Source organism: Glandiceps talaboti, chromosome 1, assembly GCF_964340395.1.
Source record: "Glandiceps talaboti chromosome 1, keGlaTala1.1, whole genome shotgun sequence".
Classification (NCBI taxonomy): domain Eukaryota; kingdom Metazoa; phylum Hemichordata; class Enteropneusta; family Spengelidae; genus Glandiceps; species Glandiceps talaboti.
The window spans coordinates 11,627,271-11,654,267 of record NC_135549.1 but is presented as its reverse complement, the minus strand read 5'-3'; the positions used below and the strand labels follow the sequence as shown (position 1 = coordinate 11,654,267).

General features: G+C 35.5%; 1 protein-coding gene and 1 long non-coding RNA gene across 2 annotated transcripts; both read left to right on the top strand.

Moving 5' to 3' along the window:
- The first annotated feature begins 371 nt into the window (after positions 1-371).
- On the top strand, positions 372-22,562 carry LOC144433073 (inter alpha-trypsin inhibitor, heavy chain 4-like). Its single transcript, XM_078121386.1, has 13 exons — positions 372-515; positions 6,391-6,545; positions 7,489-7,599; positions 8,632-8,770; positions 10,227-10,505; positions 11,508-11,796; positions 11,996-12,540; positions 12,867-13,248; positions 13,623-13,649; positions 16,526-16,663; positions 17,465-17,584; positions 21,169-21,381; positions 21,860-22,562. Exons 1-13 carry the CDS (start codon positions 372-374, stop codon positions 22,006-22,008), a joined length of 2,691 nt encoding a protein of 896 aa, XP_077977512.1. The 3' UTR covers positions 22,009-22,562.
- Positions 14,205-16,224, top strand: LOC144439883 (uncharacterized). The gene is made up of 3 exons (XR_013481150.1): positions 14,205-14,230; positions 14,603-14,629; positions 16,180-16,224. It is a non-coding gene; the product is annotated as an uncharacterized LOC144439883 (long non-coding RNA).
- Positions 22,563-26,997: the final 4,435 nt, after the last annotated feature.

Sequence of the window (26,997 nt, the reverse complement as noted above, 5' to 3'; positions counted from 1 at the left end):
ATTGACAAGACTTAGTCTAGTAAATCGTTTTAACGTTTATGGACAGAATCTAGAAAAGATGTCTAAATACGTGACGTCGTCAAATGGATAACAGTTTACTGTGTAAAGACATACCCTGCAATCTTAGTAACCAATACGTGACGAGTTTCACGCCAGAAAACCTAGAAAGACCACAGAAAGTAGGATTGGCCTCTATCTACTCTGCAATTGACACTCTTTGAACCGACTACACGTCAATGATTGGACGGATACGACAGATTGTGTATTCGTGACAGAGTACATCCTTCTACAACGATTGCCTCTATATAAATCACAGAACGTGATTGCTTTGGGTATTCGATTGTATTTGATGTCCAAGAACAGATGTAAGCATGTCGTCGAATAAGACGGTCTTGCTTTTGTCATTGCTAGTAGTTGTTACTTTGTGCCAGCTTCAGACTGTCTTCACCGCATCGTTTTCACTGGAGACCGATGGCCAAACTTTTGGTGTCGTTGATGAAGTTGTCGCTAACGAGGTTTGTGTTACTTTTTCTTTACGTTGTTTATGTGTTTGGCACTACTATATCGTACTGTACTGTACTGTACTGTACTGTACTGTACTGTACTGTACTGTACTGTACTGTACTGTAATGTAATGTAATGTAATGTAATGTAATGTAATGTTTTTGGCTGTGCCGTGGTGTGCAATACTGTACTGTAATGTAATGTAATGTAATGTAATGTAATGTAATGTAATGTAATGTAATGTAATGTAATGTAATGTAATGTTTTTGGCTGTGCCGTGGTGTGCAATACTGTCCTGTGATGCGCTGTACATGTGGTGTATGTAATGTATTGCACTACTACTACTACTACTACGACGACGACGACGACGACGACGACGACGACGACTACTACTACTACTACTACTACTACTACTATTACTACAACTACTTCTACTACTACTAACTTTCTTATCACATGTAAACGTAAAAGTTTATAAAGGACATTTGTGTAGTTTCACTTATAAAAGATAAGTAAATATAAAATAATAAAATGTAATGATAGACATGTATGTTCAGTACGCGTACGGCCGTTGGGTAAAATCTATTACTGAAATGATTCGTCTTTGATTTAATTGCTCTATACCGTGATCCTGAAGGCAGTAATTCAATCATAATATTGTGTGCAAGTAGGGTGAGATTCATCGTTGATTATTGATTTCGATTTCCTTGTGGTGCGATCAATAAGGAGTCACTGTGATTCAAGGGAAGGTAGGTCTTCTCCAATAATTGAAAATGTAGTTTTAACAATAGTATTTAGCTTAGCATGGTCGTCTTTCATAGTAATATTGCAGTACCAGAGAGTGAACGAGAAAACTCAATTCGACCAAGGTATGGTAAAATTTGATCATGATAGTTTTGTTGTCACCGAAAATCTTTAGGCGACGGAGAAAGAAGAGCCGGTGTTGGACTTTCTTTAGAACATTATCGGCATGTTTTTCCCACTTCAAATTCTCTGAAATAAGGGCACCAAGAAATTTGAAATAGTTCAACAATTTCCACCTCTTTACCGTGAACTGATAGCGGAATGTGATCCGTACTGTGTTTCTAAAATCTATATTGATTTCTTTGGTCTTGTCGACATTCAGTTCTAAATAAGTTATTACCAGCACATCATCCCACCAGCTGATTCGCTTGTTTCAGGTATGCAGTCCCATTGTTGTTGTATTATGTACTCGTGCACTCGTGGCCACTCCAGGGTATATGAATGAAAGACTGGGATTCACTCTTTAACAGGAAAGAAAATGGAAAAAATAAACCCAAGAGACTGCATATTGTTTGATGACTGTAAGAAAAGCCATTAATTTGTTGTATTAAAAGTGACATGTACTTTAATACAGACATATATTTTGAAAGGTATGTACATTAATCTAGCTATTTGATCCTCTAAAAATAGATATGAACTAAAGTTGTTCTTTCATAGCCTTTCACTTTTTTCCATTTTTAAAGACCGTAGACAATACTGAATCCAGTGTTTTTCTTTCCTTTGCAGTTGTCACGTGACAGGAGGGGAATCAACAACCACAATTCTAATGTAAGTATAGTATTTTATTCAAAATCACTCTTTGGTGTCGATAGACTGAGTTGTTATGGTTACTGCATGTTAATTTATATCATTACTTTAATCCTATCTTTCTTGCTACTAATGGATTATTGACAACGTAAACTTGGGCAAATTGCGTCACAGTATTTACAATCATGCTATATAGCGTCATTGGTGATTTTAAGTTATGGGTCAGTTTCTTTACAGTTTAAGGAAAACTTTCCAATTTAACATTACCACAAGTAATGTTCTTTAATACCAATAATTCCTGATTGAGCGATAATCATTGATAAACTTAGTTCAATGAATTATACGTACAATTTCGTTCCTGTGTTTATGTCTGTATAGCATACCGGTAGATTTGAAGGACGAAATGTTACTCTACTATTCCATCTATTTTGATTTTTCTTGAAGACAATTATACACTAGGCTTGTCTATTCAAAAATTGTAATAATACATGCGCACATCTCTAGTGTTAACCTATACAAAAGGTAAGGGAACATCTCCACGAATCTACTTTGTATACAATCAACAACAAATAACCTTAGGGAACATTCATAACTGATTACAGGGAGCAGGGGAAATCAAAGCATGGTCGGTCGATTATATATGACCCTCCACCAATTCCAATTCATAAAAGTAACCCCCCCCCTCAATTCCCTTACTCTAAAATATGACTCTACTCCCAGTCGAATTTTTTGTAATTAGGTCAAAATTCTGTCAATTATGAAAAGAGACATATATCCCAGAATCAATGGCACGGATTTGATCTCACTGCTGCCAGCACATCGATGGCTTTAAAGGCATTTGTTGATTCCCACTAATACCACAACAGTGAATTTGTGTGAATGCATTGCGTTAATGTACTCCCGTGTTTGAATCTTAACTGGCCTAGCTAAAGACCAAATCTGCCAAAGACAAGATTGGAATACTCGATACTCGCGACGTTGTCAGGATTAAGGTCAGCATCCCGATTCCATCACAATGCCATCAATATCTTACCACACTGTCACCCTTTCACTCCTGTAAGCCCAACTCTTCACCTCACACCACATCTATAAGAATTGATTAACTGCATGGTTGTCAGCAGTGATTTGACTAATGTTTTCTGATACTACAATACAATAGTGGTGGGATATGGTAGTTGTAACTGGTGGCAGCGACGGGATTCCAAAATAACAATAATGCAACGTCAGATAATACAATGAGTGAAAGTACAACGTGACCCTCTCCTAGTTCCATTTCCTAAGATATGGCCTTCCCCCCCCCCCCCCCGAGAACCAATTTGTAAAATGTGCCCACCATTCCCCACCCCTTGTAATTTCAAAATGCTCCAATAAAAGCGAACTGACAAAGTCCAGGTTATCGACTGCATAATAGGGCAAGGGGTGTACAAATGATTTATAAACACACTTTTATACAAATTTTTTTTTTTTCAAATGCAAGAATCTTCTCCTTGAAAGTTGGTCTGCTCCGAAACATAATGTGTTTGTATAGATGTATCAATGTATATATCATTTCATAGTTTCTTTAAATCCTTTTTACATTCCCGGTGTATACAACGTCTCGTAGATTTTTGGAGTTAACAACTAATATGTCCTCTACAGGAGAGAAGTATGTCAGATTGTTGTTGTTGAAACATCTTTCCCCAACATAAATATTTCAGAAGTGCTAAGTCCAGATAAGTTATGATATCTGCCCTTGTTGTAAAAGATCAGAATGTTGAAATAAACAGGAACAAACACGTCATCAATTGTTTATATACATTGCATTAAATGAGTTATTAGTAGTCAGTCAATACGAACGGATAAATAGTGAACATGTCAGTGCATGTCACGGGTTAAACCCGTGTCGAGAGAACAGACCTCATGAACGTGTCTCCGCGTTGATTTTTCTTGATGCGTAGAGCTAGAGGTACGTTGAAGTCAATAACACTGGAATTGGTCATGTTTTAGGGAGCCTCCAGGATTAATTTACAAGGGGGATGGCCGGGGGTCTGAGGGGTGTCACATTTTACAAATCGGCTCTTTGGAGAGGGCCATATTTTAGAAAGGGGTGGGGCACATGTTACTTTGGCTCATTGTATTGCCTAACATTGCATTATTCTTTATTTATTTTTTAAATTATTTATTTATTTATTTATTTATTTATTTATTTATTTATTTTTTTTTTTTGGGGGGGGGGGGGGTGTCATCCCATCGCCACCACCGCTCCAAATCCCATTGCTGTCATTCGGGTTAGGGTTAGGATTAGAGTTAGGGTTAGGTACCATGATATCAGTCTATATCAGATTGCTGCTGACAACCATGTAATGTGGTGAGGAGAGGAGTGGGTCTCACAGGTATAAAATCGGAGCTGTTGGGTAAGATACTAGGGATAATCTTGTGGAGATATTGAACTCGTTCCCGGCGATGCCAGGAGTGTGCCAATCGTCAGGAGTTAAATTAGTCAATGAGATCCAAAAACAGGTATTTATTAATGCAGTGCCTTCACACACATCCACATGGTGGTAGTACTGGGAAATTGTCCAATGCCTGTAAAACTTTCAGCATTGGTGGCAGCGGTAGGATACAGTCCTACTATTGATTCTGGTGCCCATACCCTTTTACATATCTGAAAGCATTTATCTCATTTTTTTTGAATGAGGAGGGTCATATTTTAGAGAAAGAGAGTTGAGGTAGGGCTACTTTTTAGGACCATGGTGTTAAGTTACAGCTGTTTGAATATTCCCATGTTTTTTACACCAATTTAATGAATTTATAATGAATAATTCGATAAAATTAAAATAATAAGTCAGTACAACGGGCATTTTAGTTTAAACGAAATTTACACTGAAAGCCTCCTGTAAGGGCAAACCGTGGGTGTTTGCTCCTGCGCACATTGTTGGAATGCATACTTATTAAAATATATCAATATTACAGAAAATAATAAATTATGTATGTTAATCATTAAAAATAAAAACTATGCCAACAGCCCTTGTAGGATGTGCTGTGTTTTGGTGTGATGTCTGTGCCAAATTATATTTAATTTTGCATTCCTAATATATAGCCTAATTACCAAAAACTATGCAAATTACTCATTTAAAACTAAATACTATGCCGAAAGACGTTTTACGACATGCTTACTATGGTTGATGTATGAACAAATTTTGCGGAATTTGAAGTGTGCATTCTCCAGATATGACTTTATAAACTAGGCCAACTGGCTCAAAAGGACATGATTGTGTGCTTTGTTGTGGCAGATATAATATGTAAATGTTTTGAAAATGCATTCTTTAGATACAGCTTAATTACTGAAAATCATCAATTATGCAAATTTCTCATTAAACCATAAGTTACATCAACAAGCATTATAACATGTGTTTCGTTATGTTTAATGTATATACTAATTAAATTGAATTTGAAGTAATATTCATAAGATATAGCCTAATTAACAAAATTAATTAATAATCATTACAACTAAAAACCATGTCAACAGGCTTTGTAGGATATGCATGCTTTGTTATGGTTGATGTATATACTTGGTTATATTGAATTTGAAGCTTACATTCTTAAGATATAGCCTAATTTAACTCACTAATTAGAATATGGAATATGTGTAGCAAGTTTCATTAGAATCGGTACTGTAGTTTTTGAGATATCGTGTCCACAGACAGACAGACAGACAGACACACACACACACACACACACACACACACACTCAGAACAGACAAAGGCATAAAATAACCCCCCCCCCCCCGCCCCTTACAGGGGGTAACAAAAATGAAAGTAAAAATCTCATTGCTCGAAACATGATCTCTCAATGCATTGTATGTTGGGAGAATGTTTTGATCATTTGCGAATTCGTGTTTAATGTAAGTGTAATGATCAACATCTTCGAAAACATACAAGTATGAGGTCATGTCTCGCAGTCAAATCATGGTCTCAGGAACGTTGGACAACTCTTGTTTAATCCGGGAATGTAAAATCAGCCTGGTGGTGGCAATGTGTTAATATATTCCAGTGCTAATAGTTTCAACTTCAAACAGAGGCATTGGTAGGATATGTTGCAGTAGACAGTTATGACAGCAGTGGATGCCCAAATCAAAAAAAAAAATATTCAAAGTAGACAAAAGAATTAGTCATAAAAATAAAATGCGACCGTTCCTTGATTTCCCCCAAACAGCCCCCACCCCGCTCCCATTTCCAGACCCTCCCCCATTTGAGTGTAATTACTAAGTGTTTCCTTTAGGATACAAAGACACAAAATTAACAGCAAGTTAAATTTGGATTTTGATCTAACACTTGCGTACTTGGTTTCTTCAGCCGGTGATCAAGAAACTTCATATCACTTCTCATATTACGTCACGCTTCGCAACTACAGTGGTTACAAGCGTTTTGAAGAATGGTGACTATTGGGCCAGGGAAGTTACGTTCGAAATGAAGATACCGGAATCAGCATTTGTGACAAACTTTACAGCGTAAGTGTTAACACCTATCACAATCAGGCTTCACAATCCGTTGAATAATGTGCATCACATTTGTTGCATGTATTTACTCTGATCATGAGTTGGAATATTTCAGTCCATTTCATGTGACCGTTCAGCGACTATGTTGATACAACACATAGAAACTACATGTAATAAGAAACTGCATGTTCCACGGTAAGATAGCAACATCGCAGTTTCTTCCTACAGTTCGTATAAACGAAATAAACGAATTTAATCATAGTGCATTTAGACACAGACACACGGGCGCCAATGCTTTGATATCTATATTTGATGTCAATATCCGAGTTTCCATGATGTCATTTAATTTAAAGGGACACAGGCCAAGTTTAGACGGTTTTTGGACGTGATGTTTGTTGCCTACGAAATGTTACATATTGTATTCTACTTACTGAAACACACTCATTAATTACTTGATACTGGCAGAACTCAATCTTAGTATTTAGGTATAATATAGAAAAGATGCGGTGACATAATTGTTGGTACGTATCAACAAATGCTGAGGAAACCTGCCGTTACATGAACAACGCATGAGTTATATCGCTGGTAAAAAGTGAAACGTCACAGTTACGTCACTACATGTATATTCACCTAATCTTAAAGTGTAGCATGTACAGTTTCGTATTGATTTATGTGTGGTTGTATCAAACAGAGCCACTGAACGGTAACTTGCAACGGGCAGTATATATAGTAGCATGATGGACATATAAGAGAGAATGGTTCAAAACACATGTTGTTGATTTTAAGTTCTCTATCGAGATCATTCTATCGACGTCAAGACAATTTACGGTCTTGAGTTCAGTGGTGACACTTCTCTCTCCAATGTAGCCTAATTCACTTCATGAGATGAACAATATATGTCCTCTTCATCTGCTCGTGTCATGCATTTTCTTGGTTGCTATTTGTGTCTCTACAGGGAAATTGGAACTAAAATGTATGTTGGTGCGGTAAAGAAGAAGGCAAACGCCCAGCAAACGTATGACAGTGCCAGACAACGAGGACAAACAGCTGGACATGTTGTTATCAAGTGAGTTAATTTAAAAACTTTGTTCACCATTTAACAACAAACTTTATACTAGCGCGCGCGTATACTGATATCATAGTTCTTGGTTTTCATATTCGAATTTGGTTTTAATCCCGGACTTCACAAACAAACGGAAAATTTTTTTTATTATAATTCGGAAACTTTAACTATGAATATATTCTTGGCGTTTTACCAAAGAAACATTTCAGTAGAGGTCAAACAACATATGTAAATCTAAAATCTACTCTCCCCTAGACTATATTTCTGGCGTGCTGGGCGACAAATAAGAGTCGACCAGGTTCTTTTCAGCTCTACCAAACGTTGTAAAAATCCCTGGAAACGTCAAACGAAAAATGTATTTCGAAGATGATAAACGAACTGATGGTAAACGAACTGAATATTCAATTCACAGCCAAGTGCGATCACAGCCATATACATAATTAATGCAAAACTTTGTAGAGAGATGGGACGCGTAATCGTGCTTGAATGGGTGGGTACATATCGTTACGAATATGATTAATTGGCAGATTTTAATACAAAGTGTTACCATGGTAATTTTAGAGGTGAAAGTTCAAATAAGGCAAGAGGCTTTGTCTTCATTGGTCAAAAGTATATATATATATATATATATATATATATATATATATATATATATATATATATATATATATATATATATATATATATATATATATATATATACTTACTAATGGTGAATTAGCACTGGTAAAACAAGAGGACTCAGTCGTGATTCCCACTAAAATGATGTAACACAATCAAACGAGATTTCGCAGTTAAAGCGATCTTTCAGTCTTATTATTCGCAAACTGACCGAAAAAATTCATAAATACATAACTCCATCAAAATAACGACTTTCCCAGTCTACTACTATAGGTCTACGTATATCACACATATACCACTAAAAATTCAAGATGGTCCTAGATATAGAGAGGAGATTCAATTATGCCAGATCAGAAGTTTTGTTGCCTTTACGTAAATACCTTAAAACTTAAATTGACGTTACTTTGATTTCAGAGAACGGGAAACAGACACTTTCGCCGTATCTATGAATGTAAGGTCTGGCGAAAAGGCTAAGTTTGTCTTAACCTATCAAGAGCTGTTATTTCGACGTCGTGGCATCTATGAACACAGAATTATAATAAAACCTCACCAGGTGCGTTACGTTTATTCCATATTGCCATCATAGATACTCGATCGTTACATGTTGCAATTATTTCATAACACAGGTGCAACGTACTATTTCCCTTTTGAGTTTACCTTTGAAATCTTCATTTAATTTGCTTTTTGCAGTTTAAGCAGATACATCTGGTAGTTGTTTATAATTAACATCCATCGATCGACATTCCCATCGACGCCAGGACTTATAAATATGTACATCTGATCAATGAAATAGTCTACATCTAATCTATGAAACAGGATCGGTAAATTTGTACATATAAGCCATGAAATAGGACTGGTCAATTTGTACATCTAATCTATGAAATAGGACTGGTCAATTTGTACATCTAAGCTATGAAATAGGACTGGTCAATTTGTACATCTAAGCTATGAAATAGGACTGGTTAATTTCTACATCTAAGCTATGAAATAGGACAGGTTAATTTGTACATCTAATCAAAGAAATAGGACTGGTCAATTTGTACATCTAAGCTATGGAATAGGACTAGTCAATTTGTACATCTAAGCTATGAAATAGGACTGGTCAATTTGTACATCTAAGCTATGAAATAGGATTCGTCAATTTGTATATCTAATCTATGAAATAGGACTGGTCAGTTTCTACATCTAAGCTATGAAATAGGATTGGTCAATTTGTACATCTAATCTATGAAATAGCACTGGTCAATTTGTACATCTAAGCTATGAAATAGCACTGGTCAATTTGTACATCTAATCTATGAAATAGCACTGGTCAATTCGTACATCTAAGCTATGAAATAGCACTGGTTAATTCGTACATTTAAGCTATGAAATAGCACTGGTTAATTCGTACATCTAAGCTCTGAAATAGCACTGGTCAATTTGTACATCTAAGCTATGAAATAAGACTGGTCAGTTTCTACACCTAAGCTATGAACTAGGACTGGTCAATTTCTACATCTAATCTATGAAATAGGATTGGTCAATTTGTACATCTAAGCTATGAAATAGGACTGGTCAGGATTGGTCAATTCGTACATCTAAGCTATGAAATAGGACTGGTCAATATATTCATTTAAGCTATGAAATAGGACTGGTCATTTTTTACATCTAATCTATGAAATAGGACTGGTTAATTTGTACATCTAATCTTTAAAATAGGACTGGTCAATTTGTACATCTAAGCTATGAAATAGGATTCGTCAATTTGTACATCTAATCTATGAAATAGGACTGGTTAATTTGTACATCTAATCTATAAAATAGGACTGGTCAATTTGTACATCTAAGCTATGAAATAAGACTGGTCAGTTTGTACATCTAAGCTATGAAACAGGACGGGTTAATTTCTACATACAAGAGACGAAGCAATCCCTTACTTGGTCGTCAGTTGGTCTTTTCTTAAGTTTATGTCACTATCTGGTATCATATATTTGTTGAACCTTCCTACTCTTATATACTATTTCCAGATTATAGGCAACCTAAAGGTCCGTGTATTTCTGACAGAACCACAGGGGATAAGTTTCATTCAAGTACCAGATATTCAAACTAATGCAATTGACAGATGGAGTGGACGAGAGGAAAATAGTTCATACGTTGATATTGTACAAGAATCGCCCGGTTTTGCACATGTCACGTTTAACCCATCTCCTCGGGAGCAAAATGTGATTGCAACTGAGGATGGAATTATGGGAGATTTTGTCGTTCGCTATGATGTAAATCATGAATTTAACGCAGGTGAATTGCAGGTACGGAAATACATACTTTGTATATTACTAGTGTTGTTGGACATTTTATAAAGCTGTATAACCAAAATGCAATAATAGAGAACATACCAAAGATTATCAAAGGGAGAATTGATCAATCTCCTTGATTATTTTCTTCTTCTAAATTTTAATTTTGTCTTGCCTATGTGCTGTTTGTTTGCCATGCAATTGGCAGTATCTTGAGTGTTAGATATAGATGTAGGTTACCTTCAAATATCAATTATAATAACTTGGATCTTGTGAAGTTGGTAGAAATAAGGGATGCAAACCGAAGTAGAGAATAAATGGGGTTTCGGTAATGCCTAGAAAAAAAAATTGTTTGGTTCCGGTTACCCGACCCCTCCTAGACTTGCACTGCCGCCGACTCTAAACCTTTTTTTACGTATTCGAAAAAAAAAATCGGGAAAATTGTGAAATGTTGCCAGAAATAGTGGATGCGGAAACTGACATCAACTAAAACAGACAATATAAAACTATTCTTTCAATCTGTAATGGTTGTACATCTGATTAGAAGAAATCAATAACACAGAGACCATATGGAAAACAACGGAAAACATAACTACCGAAACTAGACACTCACATATAAAAAATATAGAATAAAATAGAATAAAATATCTATCTCACTTATTCAAAAATTGAGTGTAACCGAAACCACACAATTTTTGTATTAGGCCTAAGTTGTGAATCGGCAGAAGGAAGGTTTTTAGTCGAAGGCCACTACTGTTTGGCCTACGAGCCATATTTTGAATAGGATTTCCATGTCTTCCAATTGCATATGTACTTACGGTCTATAGACAAAAAGTGAAACTCTTTCTTTGTTTAACCAAAATATCCAGCAACCTTGAAGGTTTTATTTTAACATTTATTTATTGATTGTTTATGTTAGTTGTTTAGTTGATTTTTAATTATTTCTTTTGTCTATTCATCAATCTATATTTTTAAAGTTATCATTCATGTTGAGTATCTCTGTGTATCCACTTTCAGATTCTAGGTAGTTATTTTGTCCATCATTTTGCTCCAATTGGTATTCCACCCGCCAACAAGAACGTTGTCTTCATTATAGACACCAGTGGATCAATGAATGGACGGAAATTAACTCAAACCAAGACAGCAATGAAGAGCATTTTGGCCGATATGCGCCCTGGCGATATGTTTAACATAGTCACCTTCAGTAGTGATGTCCGTAAGTGGCGGAGGAATGGACTGGTCCCTGCATCTCAACAAAACGTCAATGCCGCAAACTGGTTTATTAACCATCTTAACGCACATGGTGGTAAGTGAAAAGAATAAATTTCACTAATAATAGCACTATTTTGACAATACCAATATGTAATATGATGATATGCATGATGTTACCTAGTTTATTTCAATTTACTGTACTTTGGAATTTACTTTGAAAATCAACTTTATGGTTCAAGATCCATTAGACAATGTTTAATATTAAGTACAATCTGCTCTATTCTCTGTTACAGGTACTAATATTAACCAAGCTCTCATTAAAGGGGCACTGACCCTTCGCAAATATTCGGCCAACAGCATTACTTCGTCGTCTAAGTCAGCCTCACTCCTTATATTGTTAACTGACGGTCTTCCAACAGTTGGGCAGACAAATCAGGAGGAAATTGCAGACAATTTTGCATCGGTCATAGAGGGACAGGGCTCACTTTTCTGTCTTGGCTTTGGAAACGATGTAGATCAAGAATTCCTCGAGAAATTGTCATTACAGAATAGAGGTGTCGGTAAGAAAATATTTGAAGACGCGGACGCCAGTCTGCAATTAAAAGGTTTTTACGATGAAATTGCCAATCCTATCTTGTTTGACGTTCACATTCGATACTTGGGCGACATCGTCGACATGTTATCGCTCACACGGACTAAATACCCTGTTTATTTCGATGGTTCTGAGATAGTAGTTGCAGGAAAATTGAATGTTGGTTGGGGAAGCCAGTTGCAAGCTGAAGTTACTGGTGATTGGTCAAATGGCGTTGTTTTGTTTGAGGCACATACTGAACTACAGGTAAGGTGAATACGATTACATTAACATCACCATAAGCATGAATTCACAAATGAAGGCGTGGAATAGATTTACTACCTAACCTACCTACCTACTAACTCTACACCTTTCTTCAATATCTTGATCGGGAGATGTAATATACGCAATCTACGTGCGAATATTGCGGGTCGATGTATTTCTTTGTCAAATAGTATTTTAAATCTGAGACCACTCTATGTCTATGGTTGTATGGTACAAAAAAAGGTTTAAGTGAACATATTTTATTAAATCTAAAAAAAACAATACATTATAAGGAGATTGTTTTGATTCTGTTTGTTCCTTACATCCAGGATTTAACCGAGCAAAGTCCACTGGACGAGGAAATTGTCGAGTCTATAACAGAAAGACTATGGGTATATCTTACCATAAAGCAACTTTTCGAAGAGATTAAGCTTGAAGATAACGAATTCAAGTGCCAAATTTTAAAACGAAAAATAGTCGATTTATCACTTAAGTACAACTTTATTACAAAACTAACATCTATGGTAGTGGTTGAAGAGAGCGAATCGGATGCTTCAGATGGGATATCCACTGCGCCAGATATGTTATCCGATTCCACTGGCCATGATGAAATTTCCAGGCCTCGTATGCTGGACATGAGTTATACACGTGTATCTAAATATGTAATTATACCAACCTATGGCTCACTCCGTCACCGTTCTGGTGGACGAGGTGTGTTCTTTAACTCAATATGCATGATATGTATATCAGTCAATTTAGTGTGTTAATATAAGTCTTGGTCTGGTATTTTTCGATGTATTAACTTACTTTTTAACACCCCCCCCCCCTCTCCCTATGTACCAGAATAACAACAATGTGTTAAAATTGAAATGCCTATATATAAGGAAAGGGAGATTAGGGGATTTTGGGTAAGTCACACCTTACATTTGACGTTGCTGTAACATCTTATAATCATTTCCTTTGACTTTTCTCGTGTATTTTACCACTAGTTCCCCTCTTCTGCCAGTCCTTATGTTGTCCACTGTTCAGCACTTTTCTTTAGGATTCAACAATCAGTAACAAAAATATTTTCTTTACATCTACAGCGAAGACAATCTCATCTCCTCGTAAGGGTAAGCATGTTCTTTAACTCAATATGCACGAAATGTATATCAGGGATATCCACTGCACCCGTGTTGTTATCCGATTTACACTGGCTTTGATGAAATGGCCATGCCTTGAGGTTTACACGTGTGTTTAAATATGTAGTTATGCGCACCTGTGGCTCACCCCGTCACCGTTCTGGTGGACTGGGTGTGTTCTTTAACTCAATATGCATGATATGTATATCAGTCAATTTAGTGTGTTAATATAAGTCTTGGTCTGGCATTTCTCGAGGTATCAACTTACTTTAATTTTAACAACTCCCTCTCCCTATGTACCAGAATAACAAGAATGTGTTAAAATTGAAAGGTGCATATATAGGGAAAGGGAGATTAGGGGATTTTGGGTAAGTCACACCTTACATTTGACGTGGCTGTAACATCTTACAATCATTTCCTTTGACTTTTCTCGTGTATTTTACCACTAGTTCCCCTCTTCTGCCAGTCCTTATGTTGTCCACTGTTCAGCACTTTTCTTTAGGATTCAACAATCAGTAACAAAAATAATTTATTTACATCTACAGCGAAGAAACTAGCATCTCATCGTAAAGGTAAGCGTGTTCTTTAACTCTATATGCACGAAATGTATATCAGGGGTATCCACTGCACCCGTTTTGTTATCAGATTGCGCTGGCCTTGATGAAATGGTTATGCCTTAAGTTATACACGTGTATCTAAATATGTAATCAACTTATAGGTATTAATAGGTATCATTTATCAATAAATAGGTTTCAACTTACTTTTTAACAACTCCCTCTCCCTATGTACCAGAATAACAAGAATGTGTTAAGATTGCCTTTGACTCATCTCGTGTATTTTACCACAAGTTCCCCTCTTCTGCCAGTCCTTATGTTGTCCGCTGTTCAGCAATTCTCCTTAGGATTCAATAATCAGTAACACAAATCGTTTATTTACATCTACAGCGAAGAAAACCCCATCGCCCCGTAAAGGTAAGCGTGTTCTTTAACTCAATATGCACGAAATGTATATAAGTCAATTTAGCCTATCAATATAAGTCTGGTATTTCTTGAGGTATGAACTTACTTTTTAACAACCCCTCCCCTAAATACCAGAATAACAAGAACATTATCAATCATAATCATGGTTTGAAATTGAAATTATATAGGAAAAGGGAGATTAGCGGATTTGTGTAGGTCACACTTCACATTTGTCATGGCTGTTACATCGGACAATACAATTATTTCCTCTGACATAACTCATGTTTTTTACCAATAGTTCCCTTAACATTGTCACGGCTTTGTACTAACTGTAAAACCCCTTCCAATCTCAACATTTATCTACTTTGAATTGAATGTATTGAATTGAATCGAATCGAATCGAATCGAATCGAATCGAATCGAATCGAATCGAATCGAATCGAATCGAATCGAATTGAATTGAATTGAATTGAACTGAACTGAATTGAATTGAATTATTGAATTGAGTTGAATTGTATTGAAATGAATTGAATTGAATTGAATTGAATTGAAATTATTCCACCATAAAATTAAAACAAAATATACATTCGTTGAAAGTATGATACAAAACAGAAATCGGGTGAGGATCATGGAAATAGTTCCCAAGGAACAAATTCCATGAACCAAACGTTTATGAAAATTAAGACAAATTGGGAGTACGAGTTATAATAAAATTACCTCTCTTCTAAATAGTGGTGGAGATTATGTCGATGGCAAAGTTAATAAATATATAGAAACTCTCGGTGTAGCAAATGAAAGGAATAGAAATAAACAAAAAGCATACATTCAGCAATGAAATTATCGAGGCAAGTTTAAGTGTCAGAAAGGTATACCCATCCCCTTAAGAATATAACAGCTTTAGGTTCGCCTTAAATATTTGGATGTATTATTTCCATTCGATAAATATATCTCGCAATGTCTCCTCTACATGTGTAGTGACAATAGCTTTTTAAATGTTGACAGCTTGCTTGTGTATCTCTCTAGCTCTGCAAGTGTAAAAGTGTTTACCTGTCAATACCTTTGAAAATGTTTACGGCTTGTCTGTCAATATATCTGAAACCCTTTACAGCTTGCTTGTAAATAGCTAGCTCTGCAACTGTTGGTAGTTTAAATTTGGTTGCTCATACCTCTGCAACTGTTGATAGCGTGTCTGTCAATCAATAACGTTGGAAATGTTGACAGATTGCCTGTCCGTATCGCTACAACTATTGGCAGTTTACATATCGATATCTCTGCAATTGTTGAACATCTCTTTAATCTATTTGATCTGCATAGAAACAAAATCCTTTGCGTTTGTGATCTCCCCTCTCCCTGTAAAAATGACCTCGATCCTTCTAAGTCGCATGACTTTTGTGCATATATGAGTACCAATCTGGGATAATACTTGCACTGATGATTGCCCATGATATCCATACGATTTGGTCGAAAATGAACCCTATCCTATCGCCCACAATTGTTTAGTTATGCTTGTCTTTTCAGATTCCTCTGATTGTCATTGTGTCCCTATCATTATACTTTCACAGGAATGTATGGTAAAAGTCAACACGTCTTGAGACGTCCCTTTAGCCGTATGTATATAAAATCAATATTTCATATACTTGAGTACATAATGATATATTAAGCTTACCAATGGATTTGTAAGCAATTTATTTGGTATGGTATGACGTTATTGCTACGATTATAGTTATTAAAGCCATACCCCGTTCACCTTTATGTATGTATGTATGTATGTATGTATGTATGTATGTATGTATGTATGTATGTTTACACGCGCTAACACGGTTTATTCAAATGTTTATATTTTTCATATGTATATACATGCAAAGTACATCTTATATTAGTTTCATATCTAACTCATTGTCTCTGTAGATGGCAAACATTCCTCTCGAAAACCGAAAAATAGACATCGTTACAAAGCCACCACTACATCAAGGATTTCCACTACAGTTCGAACCAAGACATCTGAGAAAGTATCCCGTCACCAAAAGCCTGGATATTTCATTATTGGTTGAGTTCACACCTAAATTAATGTTAAAGTTTTCATATTAATAACAATTTGATATTCCTTTTGGATTTTTAATTTACAAAATAACTTTACCCTGCATTTCTCCTTACAACAATAACGTTAATCAACACACAGTCCTTGTTTGTAAGTCATTAATTGCAACAGCAAAAAATTAACAAATGTGGAAGACGTTGTTTATGGTATATACAGGACGTTATTTGTAAAATTAATAATCTAGGTAAACATAAATAATCACTTATAATCATAAGATGTAAATTGTAAGCAAACTATTTATGAATAGCGATGTGTGATCAATATGTAAATGCCGTAGCTTCAGACGAGTGCACAGACCGGACGTAACACCGTGATTACTTGTGTCTATCTAGTACGTACGACAATAAATACAATATATATTAATTCTTCTTAGTTTTTTGTGTGGTTACATAGATGGATACATGGATACACAGACTTAGTCAATGTTTCCCCCGTAAAAAGGATAGTTATTTTATTCATTATGTACATACTGTCGCAACAGTTGAATGCATAGTCTATGACTATGGCCAAAGTGGCTGGCCTTTGAAGTGAATTCCTGGGACCACTTTCCCCGATGTGCCAAACTTGTCATTATCATATACTAAACCTACATATTTTGGTTTGCTATATCGGACTTCTGTACGTGACAACAAGTGAATAAATACCTATACAGATAGGCCTATCTTTTAGAAAGGTTTCCAACAAATATATTTCTGTACAGATATCAAACCAGCCAACCAAATTAAAAAAAAATATTGTATTTTTCTCAGGTGGCTTTAATGGAACCTGTACCATTGGTGTTAAACTTGACAATACAGAAACACACATTTGCTTTCAAATACCCAATACCTGGAAGAATGACGAGTCTGGTCCTGTTACCTTGCTAGATGGTGAGTTAATCTATCTGTAAAAGTCAAAAGTGTTGTAATGCCAGAAAAGACTTACATGTATATCCCAGAGCAACACAACGAAATATGATGCAATATCAGTACATGTAATACGATATTACTATACAATGTGAAATCACCTTTGTCCATGTTATTACACTACATGCCAAACTGTTAATTAATTGCACTTTGACTTTGCGATTTTCTGGTCAAATTCACAAGTACAAAATGGCTTAATAAAACGAACCCTTAATTCTCTATATCATGGACATTTGATTATAAAATGAAATTCGTCCGCTTCATCATTAGTACAATGGGGACAATTTCTCGTATGCCTTAATGTACCATGATAACGCCCAGTTTCTATGGTTAAATTGTGGGACCAGAGACGATATTTGGAAATCAATTTCTTATACAAACTTGGTATCGGCTCACCCAAATAATATTGCGAACGGAATGCATCATTCAAGTATTTATAAAATACACATTTTGGCGATTCATCAATTTGTGCCGCGCGGCTCTGGTGCGCTTGATCAAAAATATTTTGCTTAATAAACAAACGATAATTTTTATCCAGACACTGATTAGATCAAATACTGCCGAAACCTAAAGACAGTAACTCCTGCTTAATATGAAATAGCCAATTCACCTCGTTACCATTTTTACCTCCCGTAAGGATACGGGAGGTATTAAAAGGGGAATGTCTGTCTGTCTGTCTGTCTGTCTGTCTGTCTGTCTGTCTGTCTGTCTGTGTCATCATTTTCTAAAAATCGGCTGGCTCAATTGTAATGAAATTTGGGATATATAATCTTTAGGGTAATAGCTAGACCTGATTAGGTTTTGAACCAGATTTATTAATGTTTAATTAGAGAAATTTGCATGTTAATGAAATCAACTAATTACGCAATATCTTAAGACTGCATACTTCAATTTCAATATAATTTAGTATATTCGTTAAACATAACAACATACATTTGTCCTATAAAATTCGTTGGTGTATCTTACAGCGTTAATGAATAATTTGCATAATTAATTATTTTTGGTAATTAGACTATATCTTAAGAATACATACTTCAAATTCAACATAATTTAGTACATACGTTAACCATAAGAAAACACATATGTCCTATCAAGTTTGTTGATGCACCATACAGTGTTAATGAATAATTTGCATAATTAATGATTTTCGGTAAGTAGGCTATATCTTAAGAATCCATACTTCAATTCCAATATAATTCAGTACACACGTTAACCATAACAATTGCATATGTCCTGTAAAGCTTGTTGGTGTACCTTTCAGTGTTAATGAATAATTTGCATAATTAATTATTCTTGGTAATTAGGCTATATCTTACGACTGCATGCTTCAATTTCAATACAATTCAGTACATACATTAACCATAACAAATCGTGTATGTCCTATAAAGTTAGTTGATGTACCTTACAGTGTTAATGAATAATTTGCATAATTAATGATTTTGGATAATTAGGTTATATCTTAAGACTGCATTAAGCAGTATCATACACTCTTACACACATTAACCTAAGAAAGCACGCTTGTCCAAAAAACAAAGCCTGTTACCATAGTTTTTTTAGTTTAATGAGTTATTTGCATAATTAGTGATTCCCTTACGGGAGGCATTCGGTTTAAATCTGGTCTAATCTATCATACATATATTCATAACAACCTTTCAAAATACAGTTGTCTGTGTCTAATAATTTACACCAGTAGCTTATCATACGGTGAATTCTAGTATATTTCATTGGGTACCGACCAAGCGCTTGGTACACCATAGCATTACATGTAGACTTCTTCACATCTAGTATTCTTTTACAAAAATCTAAATGAACTCTTTCAATGATATGTCCTCCCTGCGTGCCCCATACCTCAGACGCATAGTTTAAAATACTATCGACATAACAGTCAAATAATGACAACAAGTCTCATGGTTCAGGTACAGTATCAGCCATACAAGATATGTTATTATAATAAAGAAGAATGCAAAGATATGTAAATCTATTAACTATTTCAAGAATTTGACCATTGTAGACCCATCGCCCAAACTTACACACCATACCACCCTTCCTGAAAACCATGAACTTTGTTTTTTGAATATTTACTTCAAGGTCCCATTCACGGGAGTAATTACAAAGATAGTCCAACTGGCTTTGTAGCCCTTCAACACTTTCAGAAAATAGTACCAAATCGTCAGCATACATTAAAAGAAATAGATTCAGGGATTGAATAGAATCGTTTGTCAAAAATCCCATTTCCAAGTCATTATTATACAATGAAAATAAAATAGGAGACAATACTTCTTGCATTAACCCAAGAGTACTAGTGACAAGATTGTACCCCTTATACCTAGTTTTGATAGTTCATACCACAACTTGTATCGATTTACAGAATCAAAAGCCTTCTTGAAATCTATAAATGCACAATATAAAGGTTTTCTATTTGACAAAGAGTTTGCAATAAAATTGTTCAAAGCAAATATTGCATCCACAGTACTGAAGCCAGGCATAAAACCAAACTGAGCGTCGGTAATAACATCTTGGTTCGATGACAACTTGATGTAAGCAAACGTTGATTAATTACAGCAGTGAAAAGTTTATCTAAATGACTTACTAAACTAATACCACGATAATTGCTGGGATCTTTTGTATCTCCCTTTTTAAATATTGGCACAATTACTGCTGATGACCAACTTTCTGGAAAAGAAAAACCTTTATCTAAAACACAGTTAAAGATCTTAACTAAAATTGGGACAATAAAATCTTTACATTCAATGAGAAATTCATTCATAACACAGTCTGGCCCATGACTCTTCCCACGTTTTAACGTACCAATAGCATTCTCTAACTCGTCCTGTGTAATATTGGCCTCTAGTTCAACAAATACAATGTTGTGTTCATCAATAGCATATTCTTCCACAGTCTCAATGTCAACTTTTGACGATTATACTTTTTTGAAGTACTCTGAGAACGTCCCCAAATTGACACCTATACTACCCTTCTTCGAGCGAGAAAATCTTTTAAAAAATTCTTTGGGATATGTTTTTTTTAAAAATGAGCTAGCATGTCTCCTTCAGCACGTAAATTATATCGTTTACGCTTAGCTTCTAAAATTTTATATTTTCGTTTCTTTTCATTCAAAAAAGTGTGGTGCTCAATAGTCTTACTCCTGTCGAATTGATTGAGTGCACGTTTATACCCTCTGTAAAATCGCTTTAGCTTATCATTAAACCAAGGTTCATCAGGTAATTACGAATTACACCAAAGGTATGAACATTACTATTGGGTGTTCGAGATCGGGTAGCACATGATTTACAGAAAGGAGTGAATACAAACAGTTATCACGACACATCTTCGTGGTCAAATGAATTAGACAGACTAGGTTTCCTGTATAAAGTGATATTTGAATAATATTGTCATTCGTGATTCCAAATCATATTTTTTAACCACAATGACAATGCCATCCTCTGTCATCAAGTGATCTCAAGTAATCAAGAATGTTTTCACCGTTTCATCATTACTTAGTGATGACAAATCGCTCCATCGATACATAACAGTTGTTCAATATTCAGTTTCAGACAGACACGGTGGACGTAAAGTATATGCTAACTTTAATCGAGAGGGAAATTCGGACCAACCGTGCTGGTGGTTGACATCAGTGATGATGCCAATTGACGAACATTCTAGTGAATATTACCAACGTAGGAATACCCAACACAAGTGTCAAAGTATTACGTTGCTGATCCATGATTTAACGGAATCCAGATTTTCAACAGGACTACTTGGTAAGATAGCGACGTCGTATCATATCCTGGCATGGTACCTCTATGCCCTTTACACATCATTCAGTGGTATTTGAAAATTGTGAATGACGTAATAGAAAAGGACGAGCACTTTCTACTACGTTGTATTGGATATGGAAATGAATGAAAGAATTGTCCATATGCTCAAATACAAGTACAAGTACAAGTACTGACAAAATAAGTTGTCTAAAAACTAAAATATAAACTCTAATGGAAATAAGCAACTTTATACATAATGGATTTGAAATGAGAGAAAACAACTTGAACAAAGCATACCAGCTACCCTTGATACAAAATTGAATATATAAATGTCATGCTGTAATAACAGGCTCTTTAATTGATACGCCACCTTTATCCTATCTGATAATGTCAATGAATAGTATAAAGTCAGGAGTAAGAATTTTGGGGCTTAAATGTATTTAAACATTTCTAATTAGTTTTTTTTCCATATTATCAACAGCACGATTATTGGATATCGTACATGATATTGACCTGGAGGAGCGCAAGGATGACATCGTAGTAAATACTGACGGCAAGTTCCTTTACAACACCATAACAGAAGAGAGGTTTTCTGAGGCAACGCTGAAACGATGGAACATCATTGCGTAATTGGAGGGCTTCAAGTTCGCTTACAATACCCCTTGACACGGGCTACAAGTCTCATCTGAACACTTTGCATGGAAAAGATATAACACAAATATACATAATCGTACAGGCCCATGATTCGATCACAGATTCTCACATGGATGCTACCCTAACAGATGAACCATAATATAAGGATTTCGTATTTGGATCATTCTTTTGTTCTGGACCAATTTTTGCTATTGCTCTGTCAGACAACTGATTTCACGTATCGTTATCCAAACTGGGTCTTTAACTTGAAGTAATCGATCTGTGTCCTGTTTTGTGAAATGTTTTTTTTCCCGCATGTTTATCATTATATAATCACAGCTATATAACAGACCGCTATATATATCCTGGTCATGTGTTAGCCTAAGAGCTATGAATACAATGTTCTGAAAATGCATGTGTGAAATTCCACTCTACATGACATCTTCAAGAAAAATAGTTCGATATAGATTACGGACTAACGTCATGTATGTATGTATGTATGTATGCATGTGAAACAGTTCAGTCTTTGATTAAACTTGTACTTCATCAAAGATGATGTCAATGTCCTTTTTGTTATCTAATTTGTTATCAATATAATGGTATACATTTCTTTAGGTGCAGGTGCTACAAAAATTGAACCTATGAATTGAATACTATACTTGGCTACTGATTAATGCATCATTGTAAGGAGAAGCCAACTTTGTTTCAGTTGCATCTGCCTGTTACATGTTGAAAGATACAGCGTGTCATTCTGTATCTTGCTTTATCAATGCGTCAAATGAAGTTTGTGGTCAAAATCAAATATACTGCAGCTTGTATCACGTGATATCATAATAGACAGTAATGTTTTCATTATAATTGTGTAACTGTCACTCATGGACGTCTTTGTAACATTGACAGAATATCACTAACTATAACAAAAGCACGACACACAGGATCATGTACTCAATAATATTTGTCTTACAATGCAGGCTAGAACTGATTACACATGGACATAGTGATTTTAATGACTTCAATTGTTTACTTTCCTGTTGATAGTCAACATGATCATTTGTCGGCTTGTACATCCCAACTGTAAAACCTACATCATTGACAGCGACCAGCCGCTGAGGGCAGCCTTCCTAGTGTACTCAAATTGATATATAATAGTGTAATTATATTAATTCATATTGTCTTAACACTTTAAAGCACATCAACAAATTTTATAGGACAAATGTATTTTCTTATGTGAGATGAATATACTAATTTTTATTGAAATTGAAGTATGCAGTCTTAAGATATTGCTTAATTAGTTGATTTCATTAATATGCTAATTTATCTAATTAAACATTAACCGATCTGGCTCAAAACCTAATCAGGTCTAGCCATTACCCTAAAGATTACATATTCCAAATTTCTTTACAATTGAGCCAGCAGATTTTTAGAAAATGATGACACAGACACACACATGGACAGACAGACAGACAGACAGACAGACAGACAGACAGACACACACACACACACAGACAGACATTCCCCATTTTCATACCTCCCGTACCCTTACGGGAGGTAAAAATAAAAATAAATATTGCCTATCTGATAGCCATACAAGAACTGTCATTTTCACTATTTCCGAGTTACTGCTACAGCTCAGAAAACCAGATTTAAACTGAATGCCTTCCGTAAGGAATTTCATGATTTATGCAAGAAATTTAGCTCTATATCTGTAATTCGTCAAGTCCCAATGAAAGTTAGTTGTCAAAAATGTTGTTGAAATGCCCGCCACACCTCCTATTCTCAGCACAGGAAAGCTTGCCATCCTCGACTTCACTTGGCTTTCGTGATCCCTACATACCCGGGATATGGCATGTGTGTGTTGAACTTCCTTCTGTCCCACCACGAGTTTACACATTCCTTTAATCACTACTCAAGATTTTGTTGAGTGACGCGCCCTCACTGTACACTAATTATATAGAGGTCAATGTATAGGTCACCATTATTGATACATTGTCACGAAATTTTCTTCGTAGGCTAGGCGAGGCTTGGTCTATTTTCCATATTTTGACCACACACATTTGGGTATATTATAGATGAAGCAGAATCCTTCCCTGTAGTCTCAACGGTATTATTTCAGGTTTGAGTCCATCAAGTGTCTTCGGATCTGAGGCCACATGACGCTCAATATAATGTTCATAAGATAACGCTACCTGAATCTGAATCTGATGCCAACTTTATACTCGTTCGATCGATTAATTACTCAAATTGGTCATTAATATTCATCGGAATATTACCAAAACCTAATCAGTTCTGGCCATTACCCTACGGAACAGGTCTATGAAATTTCATTTGAATTGATGCAGCCGTTCTTTCGGAAATGGACACACACACACATACACACACACACACACACACACACAGACTTCATCGCTATATTAAGACCTTCCTTACGTAAGATAAAAATGGCTTCGGTTTGAATTTCGTTTATTATTTGCCGTGGAAACGAGTGTACATATCCTGCGTATGTAGGAGCTCGAGAAATCCGAGTGAAGTCGAGGATGACATATATATGTGTGTGTGTGTTGAGGGTAGAAGAAAATCAAGTCGGGTTTTTCGTCTCTACAAGCCTGTTTCGTGAGTAAATCACTCGTCAGGAGATGTTGATGTACTGAATATACCTCGTATAAATCGTGTGGTGTAAGGCGGGATTTACCTAGGGTGTTGAGTGGTGCTTTTGTTAGTACAAAAGGTGTCAATTATGTGTGCGATGGGTCAGGTGTTACACAACAATGTTTTATTTCGATGGCGACAAGAGGATACAAGTTCATTTCGTTTATGTAATGTGGATAGTTCGGGTCGGCAGATAATAAAGAACTTTTCTTTGAGGCATAAATTGCACTTCTTGCTTGCGCTATTGTAGGTTGGGTGGGATGAAAGTGGTCGCCAGGAAATGGAGTGGTCGATGTATTTATCCTTGAGGGTCCAGATATGTTTGCTGAGTTCCGTAGAGTTCCCGCCTTACACCACACGATTTATACGAGGTATATTCAGTACATCAACATCTCCTGACGAGTGATTTACTCACGAAACAGGCTTGTAGAGACGAAAAACCCGACTTGATTTTCTTCTATCCTCAACATATACTCCGCTCTGCGTGCAGACGTATCGAGCACTGTACTACGGACAAATCTTACCACTGACTTCCTATATATATATATATATATATATATATATATATATATATATATATATATATATATATATATATATATATATATATATATGTATATATATATATATATATATATATGTATATATATATATATATATATATATATATATATATATATATATATATATATATATATATATATATATATATATATATATAGAATGATTGAAATAGCCAGTAATTGTTCAGGATTTTTCGTAGAAAAGGGGAACACATTAGCAATAGCGGAAACCGGTGCTGAATGTAAAGGAGAGATAGTATTTAGTTGTCCTAAATCAACGACAATGACAGCCTACGTATAGGAGCGTTTATATATTGTAGCTTACATGTGGTTGAACCATCACAGATAAAATAGGTCATGTAGAAGGCAAACTTCAGTTCCTGTACATGGTCAAAGGTTCATTCGATCATCAATCAAAATCAAAGCTTAAGACTTGCATTCCAGTCAACAACTGTCACTCATAACAAGGTTAAGCAGTGTTTCAAAATAACTCGTGGTGAAATAATATAAGTACAAAACGTAGGTAAGAAATGGAAACAAGTCCAGAAAAAATATCACTGTTTTGATACAGTCATGTCATTGTTTAAATGAATTGTTCTAACAGTACAATAAAAACAACACAATATAATAAGATTTTCAACATTGGATAACTCTCCACTTCCAATTTCATACAAAGTGGACACCCCCCCCCCCCGATCTCTAACCGAGAATGGAGTGAAGCCGACAATTTGACTCCACACTCAACTCAGAGCTTCATCCGACTGATATATATATATATATATATATATATATATATATATATATATATATATATATATATATATATATATATATATATCTTTGGTGATATATAATTGTTCAGGACTGTTCGTAGAAAAGAGGAACACATTAGCAATAGCGGAAACCGCCGCTGAATGTAAAGGAGAGATAATCCTTAGTTGTTCTAAATCAACGACAGTGAAAGCCTACTTAGGAAGACTTAGTACATATTTATACTGTAGCTTACATGTGGTTGAACCTTCACCGACAAAGACAAGCCATGTCTTAAAGGCAAGCCTCTACTTCTTGTAACTGTAGTAACGACTGTACAATACTGTTGTATGATCTTATAGCTTTGAAAATAAAAGGTTCGTTCTATTTTGAATCAACATCAGAGCTTAAAACTTGCATTCTGTCACAAATATATCTATCAACCAAAGATCAGAGACTCTAGTTTACGATTGTAATGTTCTCTAACAGGTAGACTTTCAACCACCAGATAGAACATCACTTGAGACGAAACTACGTACGACAGGCGCTGCGGAGAAATAGTATGATTTGATAGACTATGTTTGTCCAAACAAAATGTAAAGCAGTCGTGCATAGATATGATGTGATGTTGTACATGAAGCCATCCAGTGTCATGATCTCCACCATGCAGACAAAACGATTCCTACTTAAATCACATCTCATCATGCTACTCCCTAAATTTTAAACGTTTGTGGAAAGACTCTGGAAAAGTTGGCTAATTACGTCAAATGGATAACAGTTTACTGTGTAAAGACACACCCTACAATCTTAGTTTTACTTTGAGTTCGCCAGAAAACATAGAAAGGCTTTACAGATTGTAGGATTGACCTCTATCTATATTGCAATTGACACTCTTTGCACCGACTACACGTCAATGATTGAACGGATACGACAGATTGTGTAGGCGTTGACAGAGTACATCCTTCTACAACGATTGCCTCTATATAAATCACAGAACGTGATTGTTTTGGGTATTCGAGTGTGTTTG